The 21,217-nt window shown below is 42.1% G+C and overlaps 1 protein-coding gene across 2 annotated transcripts in view; it reads left to right on the top strand.

Annotated features, from left to right (window-relative positions):
* The first annotated feature begins 226 nt into the window (after positions 1–226).
* Positions 227–21,217, top strand: part of LOC142588234 (equilibrative nucleoside transporter 3-like) — a 34,046-nt gene continuing 13,055 nt past the window's right edge. The window contains exons 1-8 of one of the 2 annotated variants that reach the window (XM_075699797.1): positions 227–1,381; positions 6,248–6,329; positions 8,067–8,221; positions 11,411–11,505; positions 12,357–12,407; positions 15,749–15,834; positions 18,994–19,140; positions 20,955–20,988. In XM_075699797.1, coding sequence (XP_075555912.1) covers positions 1,170–1,381; positions 6,248–6,329; positions 8,067–8,221; positions 11,411–11,505; positions 12,357–12,407; positions 15,749–15,834; positions 18,994–19,140; positions 20,955–20,988 — 862 coding nt within the window. In that variant the 5' untranslated portion in view covers positions 227–1,169. The remainder of the gene's footprint in view (positions 1,382–6,247; positions 6,330–8,066; positions 8,222–11,410; positions 11,506–12,356; positions 12,408–15,748; positions 15,835–18,993; positions 19,141–20,954; positions 20,989–21,217) is intronic. The other variant, XM_075699796.1, reaches the window with a different exon arrangement.

The following is a 21,217-nucleotide window of genomic DNA, read 5'->3' on the forward strand; positions in this document are numbered from 1 at the left end:
AATCGGTTGGTGCAGGACAGGGATAATTGGAGATCGTAGGGAGAGGCCTTCGTCCTCCAGTGGGCATGAAATTGGCTGACGATATATATATATATATATATATATATATATATATATATATATATATTAGCAATTTTTTATCGGAAATCATTGTTTGCTCGAGCTTTTCTTTTTTTCTCTTTAGTTTTATCTGTGAAAAGCATGTGGTATAGCTGCGGACGACGTGGAATGAATTACGTGAGTGTATTGTCGTTGGGTTACGATTCATCTTTGCTGCAAGCCTTGAATCTTCGGCGCGCGAGATTGGTGGACCCACACGCAACTGTGCTCCTCTGCGGGGAGCATGTACAGGGACACTATGACAACCCTCTTTTATGCTTGCATGTTGGCGCGATTAGTTGAACGTTACACGAGTGGTCGACGTACGTCGTGGCCGGAGCCGTATCTTTGAACGGCACCAATGATATATGGCTTACAAATGCTTTTATCGCGCGTGAGGAGCGAAGGCAGAGCGCGCAGAGCATACGCGCAGATATGCGCGCCGGCCCCTTCTCCACGCTCGCGGTGTAGCAGACGACGTGCGGGCCGTGAATCAAGAAGTTGTGAATGCACTAGGGCAAACCAGCCTCCCCTGACGCCGCCCCTCTTTTCCTCACAGTTGCCGAAAGGCCAAACCCACGGCGGTGTCTCTCAAGCATTTTGAAGGCGTTGTTTGGTTCGTGGTAGCTTTTAGTAATGCTCTCGTCACGATCGGTCACACGATTTGAGTCATCACATTCGACTCGTCGCCTGTGCTCTCCTACGCACTATTTCCTATAGGCGAGTGAAAGTGGAGAGAGAACAGCGTCAGAGCAATGGTCACAGGCATGCCAGAGGTGGTTGCCTTGCGAAGGCTGAATGTATGACGTCACGCTAGCCCTCCTGAAAAGCTGTTTCTTTTCTCCACGCTTGGCAGTTGCAGCGGTCGCAGCATCGCGAGTTCAGTTCTAGGAAGCGGGCACTGCCGTCTGAAAGAATTGCCTAGCACGGGAGGTTAGGCGTCCTTGGACGTTCTGGCGACGCAGCGGGTCTCTCGGACGTCGCGAAATGCAAGTCCACGGCTGAGAATCTGCGAGAAGCGGGTGATGGACGCAGCTACAGCTGTTTTCGGGAGCTGACGAATCGCGGTCATGGATGTGCCGGCATACGGACGCAGTTTCCGCGCTGCAACTTCAGCAGATGATGGAGACAGGATGCCTGTGGTGCGCGAAGGTGTTGTTCCAGAAGCCATTCGAGCGCTGTCTCGAAATGCGACATTGCGAGCGGCCGATGATTTTGACAGCAGCGCAGATGATCCTCTGCTTCCAGCGTCACCGCCTCCTTGTGAGGTTCCCGTTGACAGGTGAGCGCCGCTAGTGCGTGAATCAGTTCCTTCATGCTGCGAATTGATGACACGGCGAAAACGTAGTCGTGTGGCGGTCAGAGCACACGGACCAAAATAGTAAACGCAATGTACAGCAGCTGCGAGCAACGTTTGGCCAGCTACAGAATTGTGAAAATGTGATGCCACAGAAGTGATGCCCGACACGTGCGTGATCATCCGGTGGCTTCGCTGGTTTTCGCGGGACGTGGAAAATGTTATATATCTGGCAAGCGTTGATGCAACATGGGGGGGGGGGAGGGGGGAGGAAACGTGTTTGTTCATCTGATCACAACGCTCCTGTCAATTAAAAGGAGTGATACTTTTCACCAGAATTCGGAACACTTAGAGGCAAACAAGCTCTGGTGTTGGTGTAGAACGAAATTCCAGGGAATGGAGAAGACAAGGCATTTGCTGCAAGAGAAACTCTTGGCTTATGAGTTTATCAAGTGGCACCCTTTTCACTAAGGATTTCACTGCGTCTGTTTAGCTGACAGTGATGATGCTTTGTCCCTTATTTTCTTTTACTCATGTGTCTGTCTCCTGCAATAGAGGTGGTTCCACAGTAATTGTAGCCTGCATGCCATAGCACTGGTGACAGTGTAGCACTTTCTTGTGCTTTATTTAGCAACACGAGAACTCGAGTATCGCATCGAAGTGATGGCAGTGCCTATAGTGCTGCATGCATATTCTCCACTACACATGGAATGCAAAACTGGAATGAAAATGTATTACAGAGAACATTGCTACGTGCTCAGAACTCGGGTAAAGACACACATGCATCCGATAAATGCATCCAGTCCGGCGGAAGTTCCTGCGAAGTGGGCACACTTATTACATAAGCGGCACTTTCACAATAAAAGGATCTGGTAGGTAGTGGACTTTCAGCATGGTGACCACATTGTCTAGATATCCTGAGGCTATATATACCCAGTAGTATGAACATGTCATAGGGACTACTGCCAGTATTCCTAAACAGTAAAAACATAATTTAATATGGTGTGATATCTATATCATTTCTAAGTGTCCGTCGCAGAATGTCCCCCCAGAATATATAGCATCTCTACAGTCTACAAACCAGTGATCTGTGGTCTCAGCACGTGGACCACGGCACAAAGCAGCCCCTTAAGTTTGACCCGGTTTTAACAGCAAGTGTTTCCGAGTGCAATTTACCGAAAAAGGTTTTAACTCCAGGATGTAGACACATTCTACAGACACATCTAAGTATATCCTCATATGGCCAACCTCAGTAAGGTTCATGATAAAATCGATCTGGAACAAATGGGTCCACTATTGCTGCAGAAGTTTCATTGCGGCTCGAAGTGAGAATGTATTCCAGCCTGAACCTGGCCTTCAAGAAAGTAGTTAAACCACAGATGCATGCATACTTCTCTCGTGCTAGTGTCAAGTAGCTCTTCGAGACTCTTGGCGCACACGTCGTGTTGCATAGCAGCAACTTGCTTTAAAATGCGAGAGCTTTTGCACACGCCCCAGTTTCCGTGGGGCCACAGATGCAGAAATGGAGCGTGTGGTTGATTGTCAACCTTACCCTCGTCCTTTGCGTGTGTCACGTCGCACAGCAACAAGATGCTCATAAAAGCGAGGGCATGCCACTTCCTCCCATATTGTACTGCCTTCTAGATAAGCCAAGTCGTAATGGAACAGGTCATAACCTTTATTTGCCTTGCCGCTGTCATCACGCCCAGGTTCACTTTGGGGCACACAATTGCTCACCCTTCAAAACATGTTAGTCCATCTGGTAATGCCTTGCAAAACTTTGAATTATGCTCAATGACCTGCAGAATGCTCTGCATAACATTGATTCCCACAGTGTATGATTATCTGTCTGTCTGTCCATCCATCCGTCTGTGTTTATTTGTTTGTTAAAGTTGCTGAAAGAGAATATGGTGACCATAACCTAATGAAGTATCCAACCCTGGCTTGCTCTTTCTGCTTTGAGCTCACTATGGTTGACATCTGCTTTGAGCAAGTCAGAATTTGACCAGAGTTATTGTGGCACGAAGCACCAGGTGTGTCTTGCTGTGTCGCGGTGTTTATAGCTTACAACTTCTTTTTTTCTGTGGTTATCATGCCAATACTAGATTGTTTGTGTTAGTGGTTGCTTGCTGTGTTCCTCAAATGCCAGATAAAAAGGCATTGTGTTCCTTGCATTTATTAGAAATGGTGACGTGCTCTCTCTGCCTCATAATTGTCTTGTGTTTGATATATTTTTTCTTTAAATGTTGTTTGTTTGGTGTTTGAATTTACATGCTCCAAAACTCTCATGTCTGCTAAGTACCTCTGCACGCTGGCAAGCCCAGTGTTCGGCTGCATTGTGTGCCTGTTTGGTTATGGCAGTATGTGTTTCAGTTAACTGAAAAGCGGTGCTTGTTTCAGCCATTGAACTTCTGTTTCAAGGCCAGCCCTCAATAAAAAAAATATGCCTGTTGCTAAGTAGTTGTTAGGATGTGCACTCCACTGTTCTGACTGGAGGGCATATTGCTGTTTCTTTTTTTAAAGCCCAAAACACATGATAGAGGTTCGTGCCTGAAAGAAGGGTCATGAAGTGTCAACTAAATGCAGCTGCATGATTTAAGGTTGTGCTCATGCTTGTGCTTTGCAGTTGAATTTATGGGATGATATTCCTTTGTCTTTCCTTTATTTTTTCTCTCTTTTTTTTTATTTTTTCACCGCAACTCAATATAGAGACAGTCGTCTTTCCCCGCTCAACCTTGAAAATACTATTTTGCGCATAACACTGCTCTGTTCTCGCTCAAATATCTCAGTAAGATCAAGTTTTATGATCTGGAATGTTCAATATAACACTTGTTATGGTTACTTGCCTGGTTTTCCAGGTAAAAAAGAAAAAGCCGTTGCCTTTGTCTAGGCTTCTCGCTATAAGTGGTGTCCAAAACATGGTGACTATGATGTCACCTGGTCACTCTCATTGTTCACCGTGCACCACAGCGTGGCCTTTGAGATTGTTACTTATTAGACTCTGAGATTCGTTACCACTATTCATTGGGGGCAGTGATGTAGTCATCATGAGGGGCACAGACAAAGGCAAATTTGCCTTTTCAGAGGTGCAAACCACACTCTTGTGCATCTAGATGGTGGTGGTCTCAATAGTGCTCTTAAAGAATGAAGCCCACATGCCCATTGCAAAAAATAAAAAGCCAACGAGTGTGTTTGCATCCACATTCAGTACTTACCTATCTCTTATAATTTAAAACTATGGCAGATTTTGGTCTTCACAACAAAGGTGTCGATGTATGCTGGGAATGTATTCTTGGATGGTCACTTTCGAAGATATCACTTTCAGAATGCATTGATTGACTGGTTGAGCAAAACAGGATGACCTGATTGGCTGGCTGAGCAGAAACCCTCAAATCACAACATGTCATGTACTCACATCACGCAAAAATGACAGTATCACCGAAAGTGATCATCCAAGACTGCATCCCCTGGATATCATGGCCGATCACTTTATTCTTTTACGATATGCACATGGACTTCCTTCTTTCTAAGCGATTTAAAGCAGTGCTATCCAGATGCACAATAGTGCAGTTATGCTGTTTTTTCATACTTCACGAGCTTTCTTCATAGCCCTGAAAAAAAAAAAAGAAACACGTTAAAGATAGTGCCATGGAAAGAACTTCATTGGGAATTTCTGAGCACACTTTACAACATTTAAAGTATGATCTGTGCCCCAAAAAGGAATATTTAAGATTTTCCATATAGCTAAGTAGCTAACTAAAGAAGTTCGAGTAACTGAAGACAACTGCGAAGGATATTTGAATGGTCTCTTTTGTCTAAAGTGTACAATTATATTGTTAAAGCTTGTTCAGGTCACGTCACATAAAACATCTGGTAGAAGTGAAATGGCTTAGCAGTAAGCACGTGCATCCAACCGCTCCACCTAATCCCCTATAGCTAATCCTATCTGTCTGTCTCCGCAATGTGTGCACATACACACAACACACACGCAAATATATGTGTTATTGCAGTCTTTCGCAATAATGGGACACTTCTGTGGTATTTCAAGCGACCTGTCATTGGTAAAGGGAAAATTGTGCATCCAGCCAAATGTAGCTAAGTGTTACAAAGGAAACCCATACGAGTTCCTCGAAAGAAAAACCTTACAGTTGAAGAAAAAATTCGTCCTGGTCCGGGACTCGAACCTGGGACCACCGCCTTTCCGGGGCAGCCGCTCTACCATCTGAGCTAACCAGGCAGCTAGCAGATGGCAGGGCGAAGTCAAGTTTATCAACAACTCAAAGCAAAGGCAAGAGTTAGACATTATAGTTCTGCGGAAACCTGCAAGTGGAGAGAAGTAATTAATAAAGGGAAAATGAGGCATCCACCCAAACGTAGCTAAGTGCTACGAAGAAAAGCCATATGGGTTCCTTGAAAGAAAAGCCTCACAGTTGATGAAAAATTTGTCCTGGTCTAGGGCTCGAACCTGGCACCACCGCCCTTCTGAAGCAGTATGGTTTCCCTTTGTAGCACTTAGATAGGTTTGGGTGAATGTCTCATATTCCCTTCATTAATTATTTCTCTCCACCTTGTGGGTTTCCGCAGAACAATTACGTCAATGACCTGTCATTGGTTTTGGTTTCAGTGCTGTAAATGTTGTCCAGTTGCTTTCACTAGCACAAAATGGTGTTGCTCCTTTTTTTTATACCATCGCTCCCAGAGTGTGTCGTACACATGGGAAAGCTTTGCACAGTGAACACTTTGGTGACTGTAACTTTATGACATCATAACAGGATGTACTAACATCCTGTGAAGTTGTAGCATTCAAATGCATGGCATACAAATATGTGTCTTTTTTTTCTTTTTTTGCAGATATTACTTTGTAAAAAATGTCTTTCTTTTGTTGGGAGTGGTTCTTATGCTTCCTTGGAACTTCACAACAAATGCCAGTGATGTAAGTGTTTTATTCACACACTCTTCATTCTTGTTTTGCAGGCAGAGAGGGTACCTGTACAAACAACTACAAACATTTTGTTTGAAGAGGAGTACTAAAGTGCTACGAAAGTAGCAGAGAGCGTGAACAGGAAAGGCACTCAATACTTAATTAGTATTTAGAAGAACTACAAACTTGTTTCGTAATAAAAGCGAGAGTCCAAGTCTGCTGTGCATGTGAAAGCATCGTCATGGGTATAGAGCGCTCACTGATTGAAATGCGATAGTTGGACCACAAGGCAGGCAGCACTTTTTGTGTCACTGGAGAGTGCTGGGGAACCTAATGCAGTTATAAAGCATCATAAAGGCTCTCACTTTCACCGTATACCACACTGCATCATCTCGGTGTCCCTAGTGCCCACTGGTGACACAAAAAGCACCGGCAGTCATGCTCTTTGAGTAGAACTTTTCAAGCACTGTGCATACTTGGCAGTGAAGACAGTTGACTTTATCAAACTTGAGAGGAGGACAAGGATAGAAAGAGAATTGGGTAGCTGTCACAACTATGTTGCATGTCATGTAGCCATGCATTGCTGATGTCTCTACAAAAGTAGCATTGGGCCTATTGTTTGTGCATTGTGGCTATTATTGAGAAACCTGCGGCTTTAACCTTGACAGTAGAACCTTTTTTTTTTTTTTTTAGCAATGTAGCATCTGACACAAATATTAGGTTCTTTATGTCCTATATTCATTATAAACATATATTTGTGACATGCTCATATTGGCAAGAAGCGTTTTGGAATTACTTTATTATAGTGAATAATTTGTTACATCCATAGTCATTATACTAAGGTTCAAATATATATTGTGAGTGTGAATGTTTAACACAAATTTTGAGTTCTCTGATACCTGACACAACCAGTGCTAAAGCTACCTCTGACACAATGTAGTAACGGGGCTGAGAGGCTTGCAACTTGGTCAGCATCATTTGTTTTCCAATAACCCATTCAGATGCTGTGTCCACTACTGTAACAGGATAACACATCAGAGGCACTGATAAAGATGACGTTTTTGAAAGATGTTCTTGTACATCTTGAAACATTTCTTATTGTGCTGCAAAAGGGGTAACTGTACTCATAAGGGTGTCAGAGAAAAGAAAGAGGCAAAAGAAAAATGTCTAACTATTTGCTGTTAGAGCCAGTGTGTACTTAAGGTTAGAAATGTTATGGCTTTAAGAAGAACACATCCCAAGCATGTCGTTTTCATTTCTGGTGGAACAAAAACTATAACACAAGTGCTGCGAGTCCTCAGTTCACCTTTCTGTCGTTCTATGTACTTCTGTAGAGGTTTCGTTTCCCTCGTTTCTTACAGTAATGATTTACATCAGAACACTATCAGAATCGGCTGGACGTTCCCCGATTTCACTGCGCAGGAGAAGGCTGATTTTCTTCTCTTACCTAGTTCATGCATGGAGACCACATTTGTGATCTCAAATAAGCTCAGGAAAAAAAAAATTCATAATTAAGCGTATTGTGCCTCTGTATGCTTTTATGACGCTGTAGATGCAGCAAGTATGTTAAAACTTGTTTCCAACAAAGAGAAATACTAATTGACATCTGAGAAAGATATATTTATTGTTTGCTGGGCAGCAGTATTTCTTCTTCTCCTTTTATTCTGGTCTGATGTAGCATCACATTTTTGCTGTTGTCCACTGACCACCCGCTATGTCTTTTTTTAAAAATCTTTTCATTTTCTGCAGTTCTGGATGTACAAGTTTAGGAATGTGTCCATCCCGTATGACTACACGTTCACAAACAAGACGGAACTGCAAGCGCACATATTTGGCGCCTTCTCTGTGGCCAGCTCGTTTCCCTCACTCATAGCCGTCTACCTGGGGACCCTGTTCAACCACAGGTACACTCTTGACCCTGCTTGTACCTCACACGGGCATGGCCCATAGTGTTCAACTTTGGTCTAACAAAATTTCACATTTAATTTTTTTTTATTTTATAATCTTAGCTTCATTGAAGACTGTGCACAAGCCACCGTGATTTAGTCAGGCAATAAGTTAATCAATAAAGCCAGATGTTGATGACGCCTCTCATGTGGGTCCTTTTCTCACAGTGGAATCGACGAAAAGTTGTCGCCAATTTAAACGTGCAGGGCCGAATGTATTGAGTCTGAGTAAGCTTGAGCCATGGTCGCACCTGTTCAATTGATAGTGTTAGCTGTCACTTCAATTATTAAAGGCTTCAGTAGCGATCTCGATGTCACATCATTTTTCTTGCTACTCACGGAGCAACATGCAGTGGGCAAAATGTGGTGGCAGTCAATTAATTTGGCTCCTGTTGGTGATGTATAAGTTCTGAGGTGCAATGCTTTATGCCATTGTGTATAGTGCTGTCACAGTGCTGTCATACTTTTACATGGGTTTTCAACAGGGTGTAGCTACTGGTCCATGCAGACAATAATCCAAAAAGTAGGCTATATGGCAGAATTGAAAGGGGTATATTACCTCTCCACCCGCCTCCTGCATTGTGCAGTTCTTTCAGAAGGTGGCCTTTGCATGTCTGCACATTCTCCGTACATGTGCTGCTTTCACCAGCATACAAGTTACTGTCATAATAAGGTTGGAAAGTAGGGCGAGTTGCTAAAAGTGTGTTTCTTCCGCAACCGTGCAAAAGAAAAGGTACAACGAAAAAAAAAAGAAAGGTCACAGGACAAGTGCAGAATCGCAACTTAAGCTTTATTCATACTCAACAAGGTCCTATACATATGCACACAATCCTAGACACATGTGACACGAACAACAACATGTTTAGAATGACAGAAAGCTGAGCTAGTTAGTAAGGATTCATTATGCAAAAAAGGTGAGGCGTGCAGACAAGACACAAGAGAAGAGAAGTGGACGGCGTTCATGTTGTCCACTTCTTTTCTCTTGTGTCCTGTCTGCATGCCTCACCTTTTTTGCATAATCAACAACATGTTGTGGGTAGGTACTAAGCACAGACATGTGTTATTGGACTCCCAGAAAAACAATCTTCTAAGGGTTAACTTCAATGTCTCACAACTTTTCTTCCAGGATAGACAGAATAACAAGGTTAGTCTTAAATTGTCATATTAGATTTCTTCAATCATGCAGACGCCTTTGACACACTTTTTAGCAAAATATGAGGAATTAATTTTTTGCAAACATTTCTGGAAAAGCAAGTAAAGGAATCTCGCATAAAGTTAGAGCCAAATTAGATAAACAAGAATGGACGTCATATTTGAAATAAGCACATAAAATCACACATACCTGCAAGCTTAACTCGAAGAATAAACATTTTAAAAATGTATTTGTCTCAGACCCAACTCTCCCCTTAATGTGTGTTAGAAATAGAGTATTGTATAACAAGTTTAACGGTCTTGGGCAGGTTAAACCGTAGTTTACCGTAGTGCACAGTGCAGATTCAAGATATTTTACCTAATACAACTTTATTCTACACATTCCATGTCGTTCCTTTTTTCAAAGAAGAACACGAAGACACTTAAATGCAGAAACAGTTTTGACAGCAGAATTTCCTAGCATTAATGTTGATGTTGAGTTAGATAGTTAGCTTATTGTTCTTTGGCTTGAACAAAACAGCTTTCAATTTAGAGGCATTTGTTAAAAGGCAGTTAGCATAGGACCATGTCAATAACTTTCGTGAATCCAGACTGAAAATTTGTAATAATTTGGTCTTTCATAAGAAAGGGCATGCAGATAAGATCTCGAGATATTGAAGGAACCAGAAGGATAGATACCAGTCTGTAATTTTCAAATACATTTTTGTTTGTGCCTTTATGCAAGGCTATAGCTTTTGTGATCTGGACTTTTACAAGGACAGATGTTATATGGACTCTCTCCCTTGGTTGCTTTGGTGTTTGCTTTTGGGATTCCATCACTGCAATTCTAAGATCTTCTGCGAGAAAATTACAAGGAAAGAAAGGTCATCACTGTGCCGCGAGGATTCAAACTAACGACCAACAGATTGGCAGTCCAGGATTCTACTTCTGAGCTGCTCTTGCCAATGCCACAGCAGTGGAAAATATACTGATACCGGAGAGCATGATTGTGCCAGCAGCTGTCATGATTGGCCAATGCCTGCTCAACATCTGTGTGTTAAAAAGAGCTGGCACCCGCACCTTCTGCATGCTCTGGCATGTTGCCTTCCTAGTTGAGGAGGCAGTCCTACATGAAATGACAATGATTAAGCATGCCTGCTTCATTTTCGTTTGTCTTCTTCTATAGCGCTTGGCTTTTTCTCGTGTGTACTGGATGGTGCTGACGTCTTGTTTTCTTGAAGGATAGCCCGAGGCCTGTGAATGGAATCTTGGAGTACTGTTTGTAGCGCATACAAACGAGGACGTAAGAAGGCACATGAAAGACACAGCATGGCACTGTGTCTTTCATGTGCCTTCTTGTGTTTTCATCTGTGTGTGCTAAAATAGTACCCCAAGATTCCATACCAACAAGCCCGCATTGCAACACTTGCATCGCTGTCAATGGAGTAGCCCAAATATAAATTTGAGATAGGCTGAACAAATGCATGCGTCAGTAAGAAACTAAAAGATTGTTTTGGTCGAAACCACTGGCTAAGTCCTATAGATGAAAGAAGGAAGAAAAGCCAAGTCTTTCCAATTCTTCACCGGTAGGCGCAACTTCCACAAACAAACCCAACTCGCACTTCTCCTTCTTCTGAAAAGGAGATTTTCTCCCGCTTGCACTTGCAAATGCTCGCTCCACCAAAGACCGTGCGAAACAGTCTATGGCTTACTGCGGCTTTTGCCAACTATTGAGCCACTGCTACACGTCGCAGGCATAGAAAAACTTTTTTTAGGAAACATTCCATGAGAAAGAGCCAGGTTAAAGACATGTCAAAACAGCAGGGGCTAAAGTCTAAAGCTCTCTAGCCCATTTATTTTGAAGACCGTCGGCAAGTCTACATGATAAGAATTACTATTTCTTTTAGAAATGAAAACACTGTGTACTTCATTTATCAGGCTGGGAGCTAAGAATTCACTTTCAAGTAGCACTGTCTTTTAAGTAATGTTTCTCCATTTCTTTTTTCCATTTTTCAGAATTGGGCAGGATACACGGAACATATTGGGATTCTCTCTGTGCATTGCGTTCTTTGCAATAGTGACAGCATTTGTGAAAATCAACACTGATAACTGTAAGACCTGTTTTGAATGTCTTTTTTTATCTGCACAACCCCTCATTGCCTGCCATTCTATATAGCTTCTTTCAGAAGGCAGTGGCTTTTACTTAGCAGAAGCCTCGGGTAAACTTGTTTTGAGTATTGATTTACCAGTTATCAGGAAATGGCACAGCTGACTTTGGTCACACTGATGTACCAGTGCTGAGGTGTCAGCATGAAATTCATGAAATTTAACTTTGAACTGGCCTAAAGCCCCTTAAGTTTCATGGAGTGCTTAAAAATTCTTGTAATCTTGCTTTTGGCTAAGCTTATAAGTGGATCATATTTGTGTATCTGGCCACGAGCTTTATGCAACTTAAGAGTCGAGCCAGTCCGGTCAAATTAGCATCCTTGTGGTAGAGAGCCATATTGTTTGTGATGGCTGGTGACGTTTTACACTCACAAAAAAGGCTTACCGAGCAGATTTTTTTCTCTTCCTTTTGTGTATTAGAGAAAAGAAAAATTTTGTTTGTTGTTTAAGACAGTATATTCTGTTTTCAAGCCATCATGCATCATGGTGCATTAAACCTTTAAAATGCTTTGTCAATGCCTTGCAAAGCCCTTGAAAAGCCTTGAATTTTTTTACCAGAAGAGTTGCTTCTAAACCTATTGGCACATCAGTCAGCGCCTCCTCAAAATAACACCTTTTCTGTTTACTGTCATGACATGCCTCCACCTCTCAGCCCTGTTAGGGAAATAGAGTTCCTTTCAGACTGATCACTGCCTTCCAACTGTATTGGAGACCACACACATTTCACCATTTTTATTTGAATGGTGGCACGTAACTTCGCAGTTTTCTCACAAAATAATGACCTTTTCAATTTCAGGGCAAGTTGGCTTCTTCATTGTTACTGTCATCCTCATATCGCTTCTTAATGGCAAGTACCCTCACCACATCTTGTGCATGCAGATAGCACTAGCTTGACCTGCAGGTTTGATAAGCGTATAACAAAAGATAAAAAACAGAGCAAGAGGGGCCTTATCATCAGTTGCTGCTGTGCCTTTACGACTCTGATAAGATGCGCTATGGGTGTCTCGAGTTATTATGGTGCACCGCTTTGAGTTTAAGCTGTGCAAACTAAGCTGACTCATACCTCTGGGTGTTCACTGATGCCTACATGGCGTCATTGACCGTACTGAGAAGAAACGGGTTAACAAAAGAAACACGTTGTTATCGCTCAGCTGGAAGTGACGCATCCCCTCCTAGATTGGGTGCTGCCTGTGATGTAACGAAAAATTTCAGAGCCAACGTGCTTCAATTTGTGTCGTATATCTGCTAACCACCAGGTGGACACGTCATCTGCTTGGGTGCTATTTAAAATCTGCTGATAAGAATATTAGACAGTTACCAGCCCTGCAACTTAGCCAAGGTTCATTCAATAGTATATATAACTATACATATAGTACTATAACCAATTTAGGCAAAACTTAATTTCATTGCAATCGACCTATAAGTGCTGTAATACGAGTGTGTCTTAGAGCTTTATTTAGCCTTTCAGTTTCAATCATGTAAAATTGTATAAAGTTTTCATAATAAAAATATTAGATTTATATTTTTCAATCTAAATGGTACTTGGAAAAAAATCTTGTAGCTGGATCAAATATGTACCACTTGTTCCACAGTGGGCCTTGCAGTGCAAGATCTTAAAGGGATTTTATTTGCTACAAATATGCCTGCATGCAGTTAAGCAAACAGACGGCAGCTAGTTCACCTGCTGGAATATGCCTCTTTTTATGTGCGTGTGATCAGCTACCATATATCTGCTCAGTAAAGTTACCTTGGTCCCAAAGAATGAAACCTGCATTTGAAGCCCATAAGAACAGTCATGACAATGTAAGGGAGAGTTGATTCTGCAACAAGCAATTAATAGAAAATTGTTCGTTGAGCTATGGTGCTGAAAACTTGTGGGTATATGTAAATTTGTGTGGTCGTTTCAAACATGAGGCTCATTTTTTCTCATTCGGTCTTAATTTTACGCAAGTTTCATTTTCTCAGAAAACCTGCAAAAAATTATTTCCTTAGATCTTGATAAACAGGGTATCTGCGGATTCCGCATGACACAAGGAATCGAATAAGGTGAACCTTATTGCTCTCTCTACACTTGAACAAGAGTGGTGAGACTTCTGTTAAAGAAATGGAGCTCTTATTTGAAATAAGCACAGGAAGTTGCATATATAGTACTCCTATAATAAAGATTAAAAAAGAAAGTTTTGGCCTTATACCCAACTTTTCCTTGAAACAGATTGTGCGCATGTTATGACATCGAATAGAATTGTGCAACTGCCTGTACAAGCGTGCATGTGGAGGTTCTACTAAATCCAGCTGCCATTCAGGGAGTGTGGCCACCACCGAGTGCATGCAGTGATACTGGGAAGCACAAAGTGCAACACAGAGATTCCACATTTGATTGGCTCTTTCTGATAGAAGTGAGGAGTTCAACCGTGCTTTGTTCCAAGGTCTCTCTCCCATGGTTTCCAATGGGCAAAAGGGCCAAATAAGTACATCACTGCGTGCCGTGAGACATAAATCAAGCTCCCCACTCTACAAATCTCACATGGTCAATACAGAGTAGGTTTTCACTGCATCTGATTTCCCACTGGTCGCTCTGGATCTACTTGGTATTTTTCACTAAATTCTAGTTGTTTTTGCCTTTAAGCGCAGTAGTTTTCAACCTTTAATGCATTGGCATTAGGAGTGTCAAAGTGGGAAAAAGTGTATGCACGTGAAGTGTGGGAAGCCGATGACATGGTAGAGGTATAGAGGGGATGGGAGAGGTTAAAATAGCATGTGTGTGCTTGTGTGTTCGCGTGTATGCGTGCATGCATGTGGTGCAACTGACGGTGGTCTAGAGCAGATCACCATTAGTTGCACTACACTCCTTGAAGAGGCAGGATGTTTGTCGAGTAAGCTCCTGAACAAACTTTGCAATGTAGTGAATGCAGCTTAAATCATGAATTCAGGACTTCAAAGAGGTGCGATGCAATGCTAGCACACTTCTCTCGCATTTACCACTAAATCGCTACTGAACTTTAGGGTTAGTAGGTCTGCAAGGAGCAGAATGCAGCATCCAAATGCCACTCGTGCTAGCAGGTTAAGGGCTGACTGGATATCGCATGCAGCCCGCTCTAGGATTGTTGTTTCGGCTCATAGGCAGCATGCCTAAGAGCCCAGTGAAATCTAGCCTATAGACTATTTTACTGAGCCATCTGTGTGCCATTATCTTGGGTTATTAATGCTGCTGATTTCTATCTGTAACACACAAATGCATGGTACTACAGTCAATTTGTATGCATGAAAATGGTTGTATGAGTGTGCTTGGCATTTCGTGACCATGAAATGACCGTTTGACCGTGACCATTTGATGCCACCACGGCCAACGCTGAGAAAATTGTCCGTGTAACAGCCCAAGATGGCGGTGCCCATGAACAAAAAATAATAAATAAAAATAAATCATCATAAAAGAAGTTCAAAGATGTCAGCCAAGGTGAAAGAAAGATTTCGAGAACAATATTCTTGGTCTTCGTGCTGGAGTGGGTGATTTAGGGCCCCTTTAAGAAATAATGCACCAGATTATGTGAAAACGTTTTTACCTTGCTCTTCATTAGCATGCTGGTAATTTGTTCCCATATTTGGAGCATGCTTCCAAGAAAAATTTTTTTTTCCTTGACATATTTTTTTCATTTCATTTATTTATTCTCAAGGCCGTACAGGCGTTACAGAGAAGTGGCAATAGAAAAAGAAAAGTTCAGAAGTTCAGAGGAAATTGCCCTTCCTTTTTTCTAAATTAGTATACAATGAAGGCATTACTAATTTTCGTGTTTGAGATTGATTCTGCTCATAAGCTTAAAAGCATGTTGTGATCACTTTATTTTTCTTGCTAATAAGCTTTAACTTTTTTGTGTGTTCTTTGCCTTTTTTCTTGCCCTGGAAGTAATGGCTTCATTCCAGCTTTACTTCACTGTATTTACATTGACTGCTTGCTAATATGTTTTTTTTTTACGCAGTTGGCACCTTTTTTCTTCTTGAATAATTATGATCATAGTATTGCTGTCTTTGTCTTTCTTTTCTGTTTATTTCTGCATTATTGCACATGGCACAACTTAAGTGCTTGTACTTGTGACACTAATGTTTTCCAACCTGCCTGTGTGTACCTTGGTAGATAACTGTTAAATACTATATCACGCACATAGCGACAACTTAGTCATTTTTTTCCTGCAGTTTTTGTGTCATGGCTTCAAGGAGGAATCATTGGTCTGGCGGCACTCTTGCCTTCGGATTACATGCACAGTCTGGTAATTGGAATGGTATGTGATTGCATGGCAGAGCTTCTCAAACATTTTTCAGAAGGGTTCCCTCTCAGATTAATTTGCAGTAGCCTAGCTGTGGCCATTGCCAGTGGGTACGTACTGATTGTATATGCTATTGTTCGTTCTCATTGCACACCCGTAAGCAAAAGTATACGGACCAAGGATTGCGCGATAAACCCCATTTTCTCCTCTGTCTATGAATGCAGCTTGAAATTAGAGACTGCAGTTCAAACTTTGCGTTATGAATTTTCCCTTGCACCCAGCAGTTTCCATTTACGCACGTTAATTACCAAGAAAGTCTGTTTTTTCGGCAACCCTGTGGTCCGTGTACTTTTGCTCACGGGTGTACATACTGATTCCATGTACTGATGAAAATGAAATTTGGCAGTTGGGCCTCGCACTACAGCTACTGATTGCCATTCATTGTGGTCAGCAGTGGTTTGCTTTCCCTTCTTTATACTGACAAATTACTATGACTGGCTAGTTCGAAAGTCATCAATATGAACCAAAGGGAATTTGCCACTATTTCAGAAGATTTAGTCTTTCTTTTAAAGTATTGTGTGTATTCACTAAGATACTGCCTCAAATGCAAAAATGCTGACGAAGATAATTATAATTAAAATGTGTCGTATATGTCTGGAGACACTGTCATTCACCTTTGCTGCAAAGATAATATATGTGGAAAGTGTTCTAAATAGAAAAGGAGTGCTACTACCAATCAGTTCAATTGATCAGCCTAAATGAGCATGCACACATGAATGTCGCACATATTAGTTTACTGTACGTAGCAAAAGGCGAAAGACAAGCTATGATACTGTCGTTTGCATGGCCGTGCATTGAAACTGAGATGATTGTCTTACAAAACCTCTGCTATTTCACTACTGGTTTTGATATCCTTGATAAAATGTGCCTCCAACAATTCATGGGTAGCAACATCCCTGCTTTTGCCTAATATGTATTGTGATATTGCTTGGCTTCGATTCACATTTGTATAATTCATGCTGCACTGGCAGATGCAGTCTCAATTTGTACTTTATTAACCTTTCATATTCTGCTGCCCATTTGTTTGTGCTGTGGCCTGCTTGGGCTACGTAGACTTTGCCACTGTTCATCACAATGTGGTTTACCACTATGGTGCAGTATTTCTCATACATATGCTTCATGCCACAGCCTTTCTTTACCTCTGCACCTGAGACACAGTTTGTATGATGCAGAAAAAGTGAGGGGTGTAGTGAGCCCCTTCACCACCTTCTTCAAGTTTTGTGACACTCGGTGGTTGTAGGGTATCACTCCATGTCCTTGTTCCTTCACCATGCCCTTTGCATAGTGTTCTGTCAGTCTCTGCAACTGCTGCAACAGCAACTGGTAGTAATACTTTACCGCTTTTTTTTTTCTTCCTTTCTGCCATTTCGTCTGCATCAGCAATTAGTCTGTGCCACGTCATATTGGTACTTAAGCTATTGGTGCTGAGTATTTGATTGCATAATGAGTTCACACCTTCTGCTGTTTCTAGCACCATTTTAGCTAGGGCAAGTTTATCAAGCACTTGGGTAGCTGTTTTTAAAAGTGTACTGCACATGAAATATTTGATGCTGTTCCTACATCTGGGATTCCATCGAAGGGTTCATGTGTGGAGTCCACATTTAGGGGCCCTACAGCTCGCTGAAGGATCTGTTCTGCTGCCGTAGTTCTGGGTGATGCTGGACGTGCAACAGATCTGGTCAAACTAGCTTTTCAATGGAGATGTCAAATTGGTTACCCGAAGGGGCTGTGGAGCACGGTCTGTTTCCTGTTGAAAGCGTCTTGATGCTTTCCTGAAATGGTAGCTGTTTACTTGGGGCCGGTTTTCTGATTTCCCTTATTGACGAAGTGTGCGAATGTCAACACTGGCCCGGCGTCAAGAACCTGCACATGCACTGTATTGAGGCTGACATCCAGAGATTGGAGAGGAAATGTTTTGGAGTGCATTGCTCTCATGTACCATCTACCCAAGGCCAATGAACAACTCTGCTCAGGCATAAGTAGACGCCACTCTGTGCCATGCTGTATTCTGAACTAGTAGTATGGTCCAGGTACATTAAAGAACGGCAGACGTGGATGTCAACTGCGAGTCTTCAGCTGCAAGTTACGGATTCCTTTACAGAATGCGCTGCGGCCTTTGTTATGGATTGCAGGTGCCTTGAGGGAATATTAAAAAAGAATATTAAGGTAATGTTTATTGGAAAGGTACACTTCAGGTGTACCAGAAAGGTCATTCTACCACACATGGGGGCTTAGTAAGCCAGAAAAGGGCACTAAAATGAAATATGCATGGTGACACTGCTAGAGGTTTCTGCATTGTCTTCCTGTGGTGTCCTATATCATCTGCTCGGGACTAATTAATAGTTAATCAGCAAAGAACATATAGATACATTGCCTTATGAAAGGACCAAGGACACATCCCATCAGGTTTTGACAACTTTATTCTGTTACAAGTAGCAGAACAGGTGAAAATACTTTGAAATCTATCGTATATCACTCAGCAGTGTGGTTTGAACTTGAAGTTCAGAGGAAATTGCCCTTCCTTTTTTCTAAATTAGTAAGCAATATTTCTTAAACCAGGTGAATCAAATTCCTGGACTAATACTTCACCAGCCTGAACTGATTTGCTTTTTAGGTTGTGGTTGTGGTGGTAGTGTTGGAACTGGTTCATTTAGTGTGGCATTCGAGGCTGACAATTGCTTCTCGTATAGCAGCTTTTTCAGGGTATATTTAGTTTCTCACCACATGTCTGAAAGTTTAGTGTCTCAAAAAAGTACAAACATAAGGTACAGTACTTTTTTTCGAAAAATCTGGTCGCCTTCTGTAACCACTAAACACTGTGCACCATTGTGTGGAAATATGCTACTTTGCATGCCGTCAAGTAAAACGTTTTGGTCATTGGTGTAAGAACTGGCATGGCTCCTTCATTTGAGTCGGTCCACCACTGGATGAGCCTTGCTTTGAAGAATCCATGCTCAACCTCACTCCCGTTTCTCTTCAGTCCTGGATATACTACATGTACCAGTTATTTGACTTTCAATAGCTTTCACTTTCTCGTGACCTCACTTCCTTGAGCCTTTTGATGCATTCGTCCTCAAAGCTCTGTTTGTAGAGCCGCCTATGTACTGCCTGCAGGCGGTTGGTGGCCTCTTCGCTTCGGTGCTGCAAATCATCTGCCTGCTGGGCCACACGGAGCCCACCACTGCGGCGCTGGCCTACTTCCTTTGTGCCATCTTCGTTTTTGTGGTGGCCCTGGTCTGCTTCCTAGTCATGCTGTCCACAGTGAGTAGTAGCCAGACTGAACTACACAGTGGACTGTACCATTGTCAATGACCAACGATTTCAATGGCCAATGTTGGTTGAAATTTTTCACGTGCACATTGAGATTGTTTTTGAACATTTAACGCCATCTAGTAGTAGTTGTAGTACTATTAGCAGCCTGGGAAACAGGTTTTCATGAACAGAAGTGTGTGCGTATACAGACCTCAATATAACAAACTTCAATATAACGAAACTCTCGATATAACAAAGTATTTAACTTTTTATAATTTTTTGTCCATAGAACACTATGTATTTTGAACCCCAGTATAACGAAGTGTGTTTATGCATGATTTTAATATCACAAAATTTCACTGCTGCGGCAAAGGATTACTGAGACAGTAAGTGGAAACTTTCGTGGACACAGATGGTCGAAAGGCCTGCATGCCCACTGCCTCATCGCATTGAAAATCCACTTGGCCAGTTAGACACTCCGCTTTCCATGTGAACATGCCTTTATAGGTAATCTGCTATGTACACAAAGACTGGGCCAGGTGAGATGGCATGGCATCATACGCTGTCCTCCCACATGTTTAGTGCTAAAGGTTTTGTAATCTTGAGTTTTGGAGATGCATTGAAGGGAGAGGCAGACGAAGTATTCGCTCGCCGCTGCCAGCCTTTTTCATGATAGCATTGTCCCAATGCAGACAACGCTATCAGCTGTGGGGCCAGAGTGAAAGCGAAAGCATGGCTGACTTTGCTTCGCACTGCTGATGTGAAGATATCGTCGACACAGCATGAAACCGTATCTGTCGTCGCCAACTCTCAAGTTCAACAAAATGCTTTTTTTTTTTTCTAATTCAAACTTGGTTTTTCTGTTTACCCAATAATTAGGAAAATTTGCAGCCCCTTCTATGTCAGAAAATCTATCAGCAACTGTATTTGCATGCATGAAAGATTGAATTTCAAGATAACTAAGTTTCGATATAATGAAGCAATTTGTTGATTTTACCGACTTTGTTACATCGAGGTTTAACTGTTTTGGCAAAAACTGGTGTGACCTTTTCTTTGTCTGAAAGACAGAGGCATGCGGCTTGTAATTATGGCACTTCAACTTCGGATTCTTGTGATCAGAGCACCAGCGTTGAATTAGAGGACTACTTTACGTTGTCAGATCTGTGCTCTCACATTGCTGAAGGTTTGGCAGCTGGCTGCCAGTATGTTTAGGTTTCAACTCCAAGTGGTATCCTTTGTTATGCAACATACTTTGTTACCGCAATTAAAGTTTTTGTTGCATGTTATTACCATGGCCACATTGTCTTGCACTTCAGCTAAATATAAAAGACGTGCGTCTTGAAAGTTTGGCGTCTTGCCTTTGGTAATCACTGTTCAGATTGTCAATAGCAGCGCAATCGCTAGTGTGGAGTCCTTTCCTTTAAATGAGAGCAATCATGGAATGCAAAATATTCCATATCCATTGTGGTTCTGCAATACATCATTAGTGTTGTGGTATTCCGTAACTGGCAATATGTATACGGATAGGCTACATATATGTCACAATGTGCTGAGAAAAGCAATGCAATACCGTCAATGTAAAAATGGCTACTGCTTTTTGGGTGCATGGGTTCCTTTTCCAGGCATGCCTTCTGTCAAGAATGAAGAGGACATGGAAGGGGCTAATAATCATTAAGCACACTATGCGTGTGCATTCATCATCTGGTGTTTGTGCCTTTCAACCACGGAGGCACGTGTGCGTGTTGCTGCATGAAACAGTTAACGTTGCATCACATTTGGGTTTGGATAACTTCTGATTCGTGCCCCTTCTACTTTGTTCACAGGACTTCTTTGTGCACTGTGTGAAGAGCCCAGAAGGTGAGTCGAGGGAGTGCTTATGCGTAACTTGCGGAGTTACAGAGATGTTGACTGCCGCATGCCTTAACATTTTTTTGCAGACGTGTAAAGCAGTTGCTGTCAGTGCCTGTTATGCAGGAGTCAATGAAATGGTTCCCTTGTTATGCACTTGATACAGGACCTGAATCGTTGTGATTATTGCACACAGTTTCAAACAGTCCTGCACCGCTTGCCTTCTCTAAGCACTGCT

Source organism: Dermacentor variabilis, chromosome 7 (assembly GCF_050947875.1).
Source record: "Dermacentor variabilis isolate Ectoservices chromosome 7, ASM5094787v1, whole genome shotgun sequence".
Taxonomy (NCBI): domain Eukaryota; kingdom Metazoa; phylum Arthropoda; class Arachnida; order Ixodida; family Ixodidae; genus Dermacentor; species Dermacentor variabilis.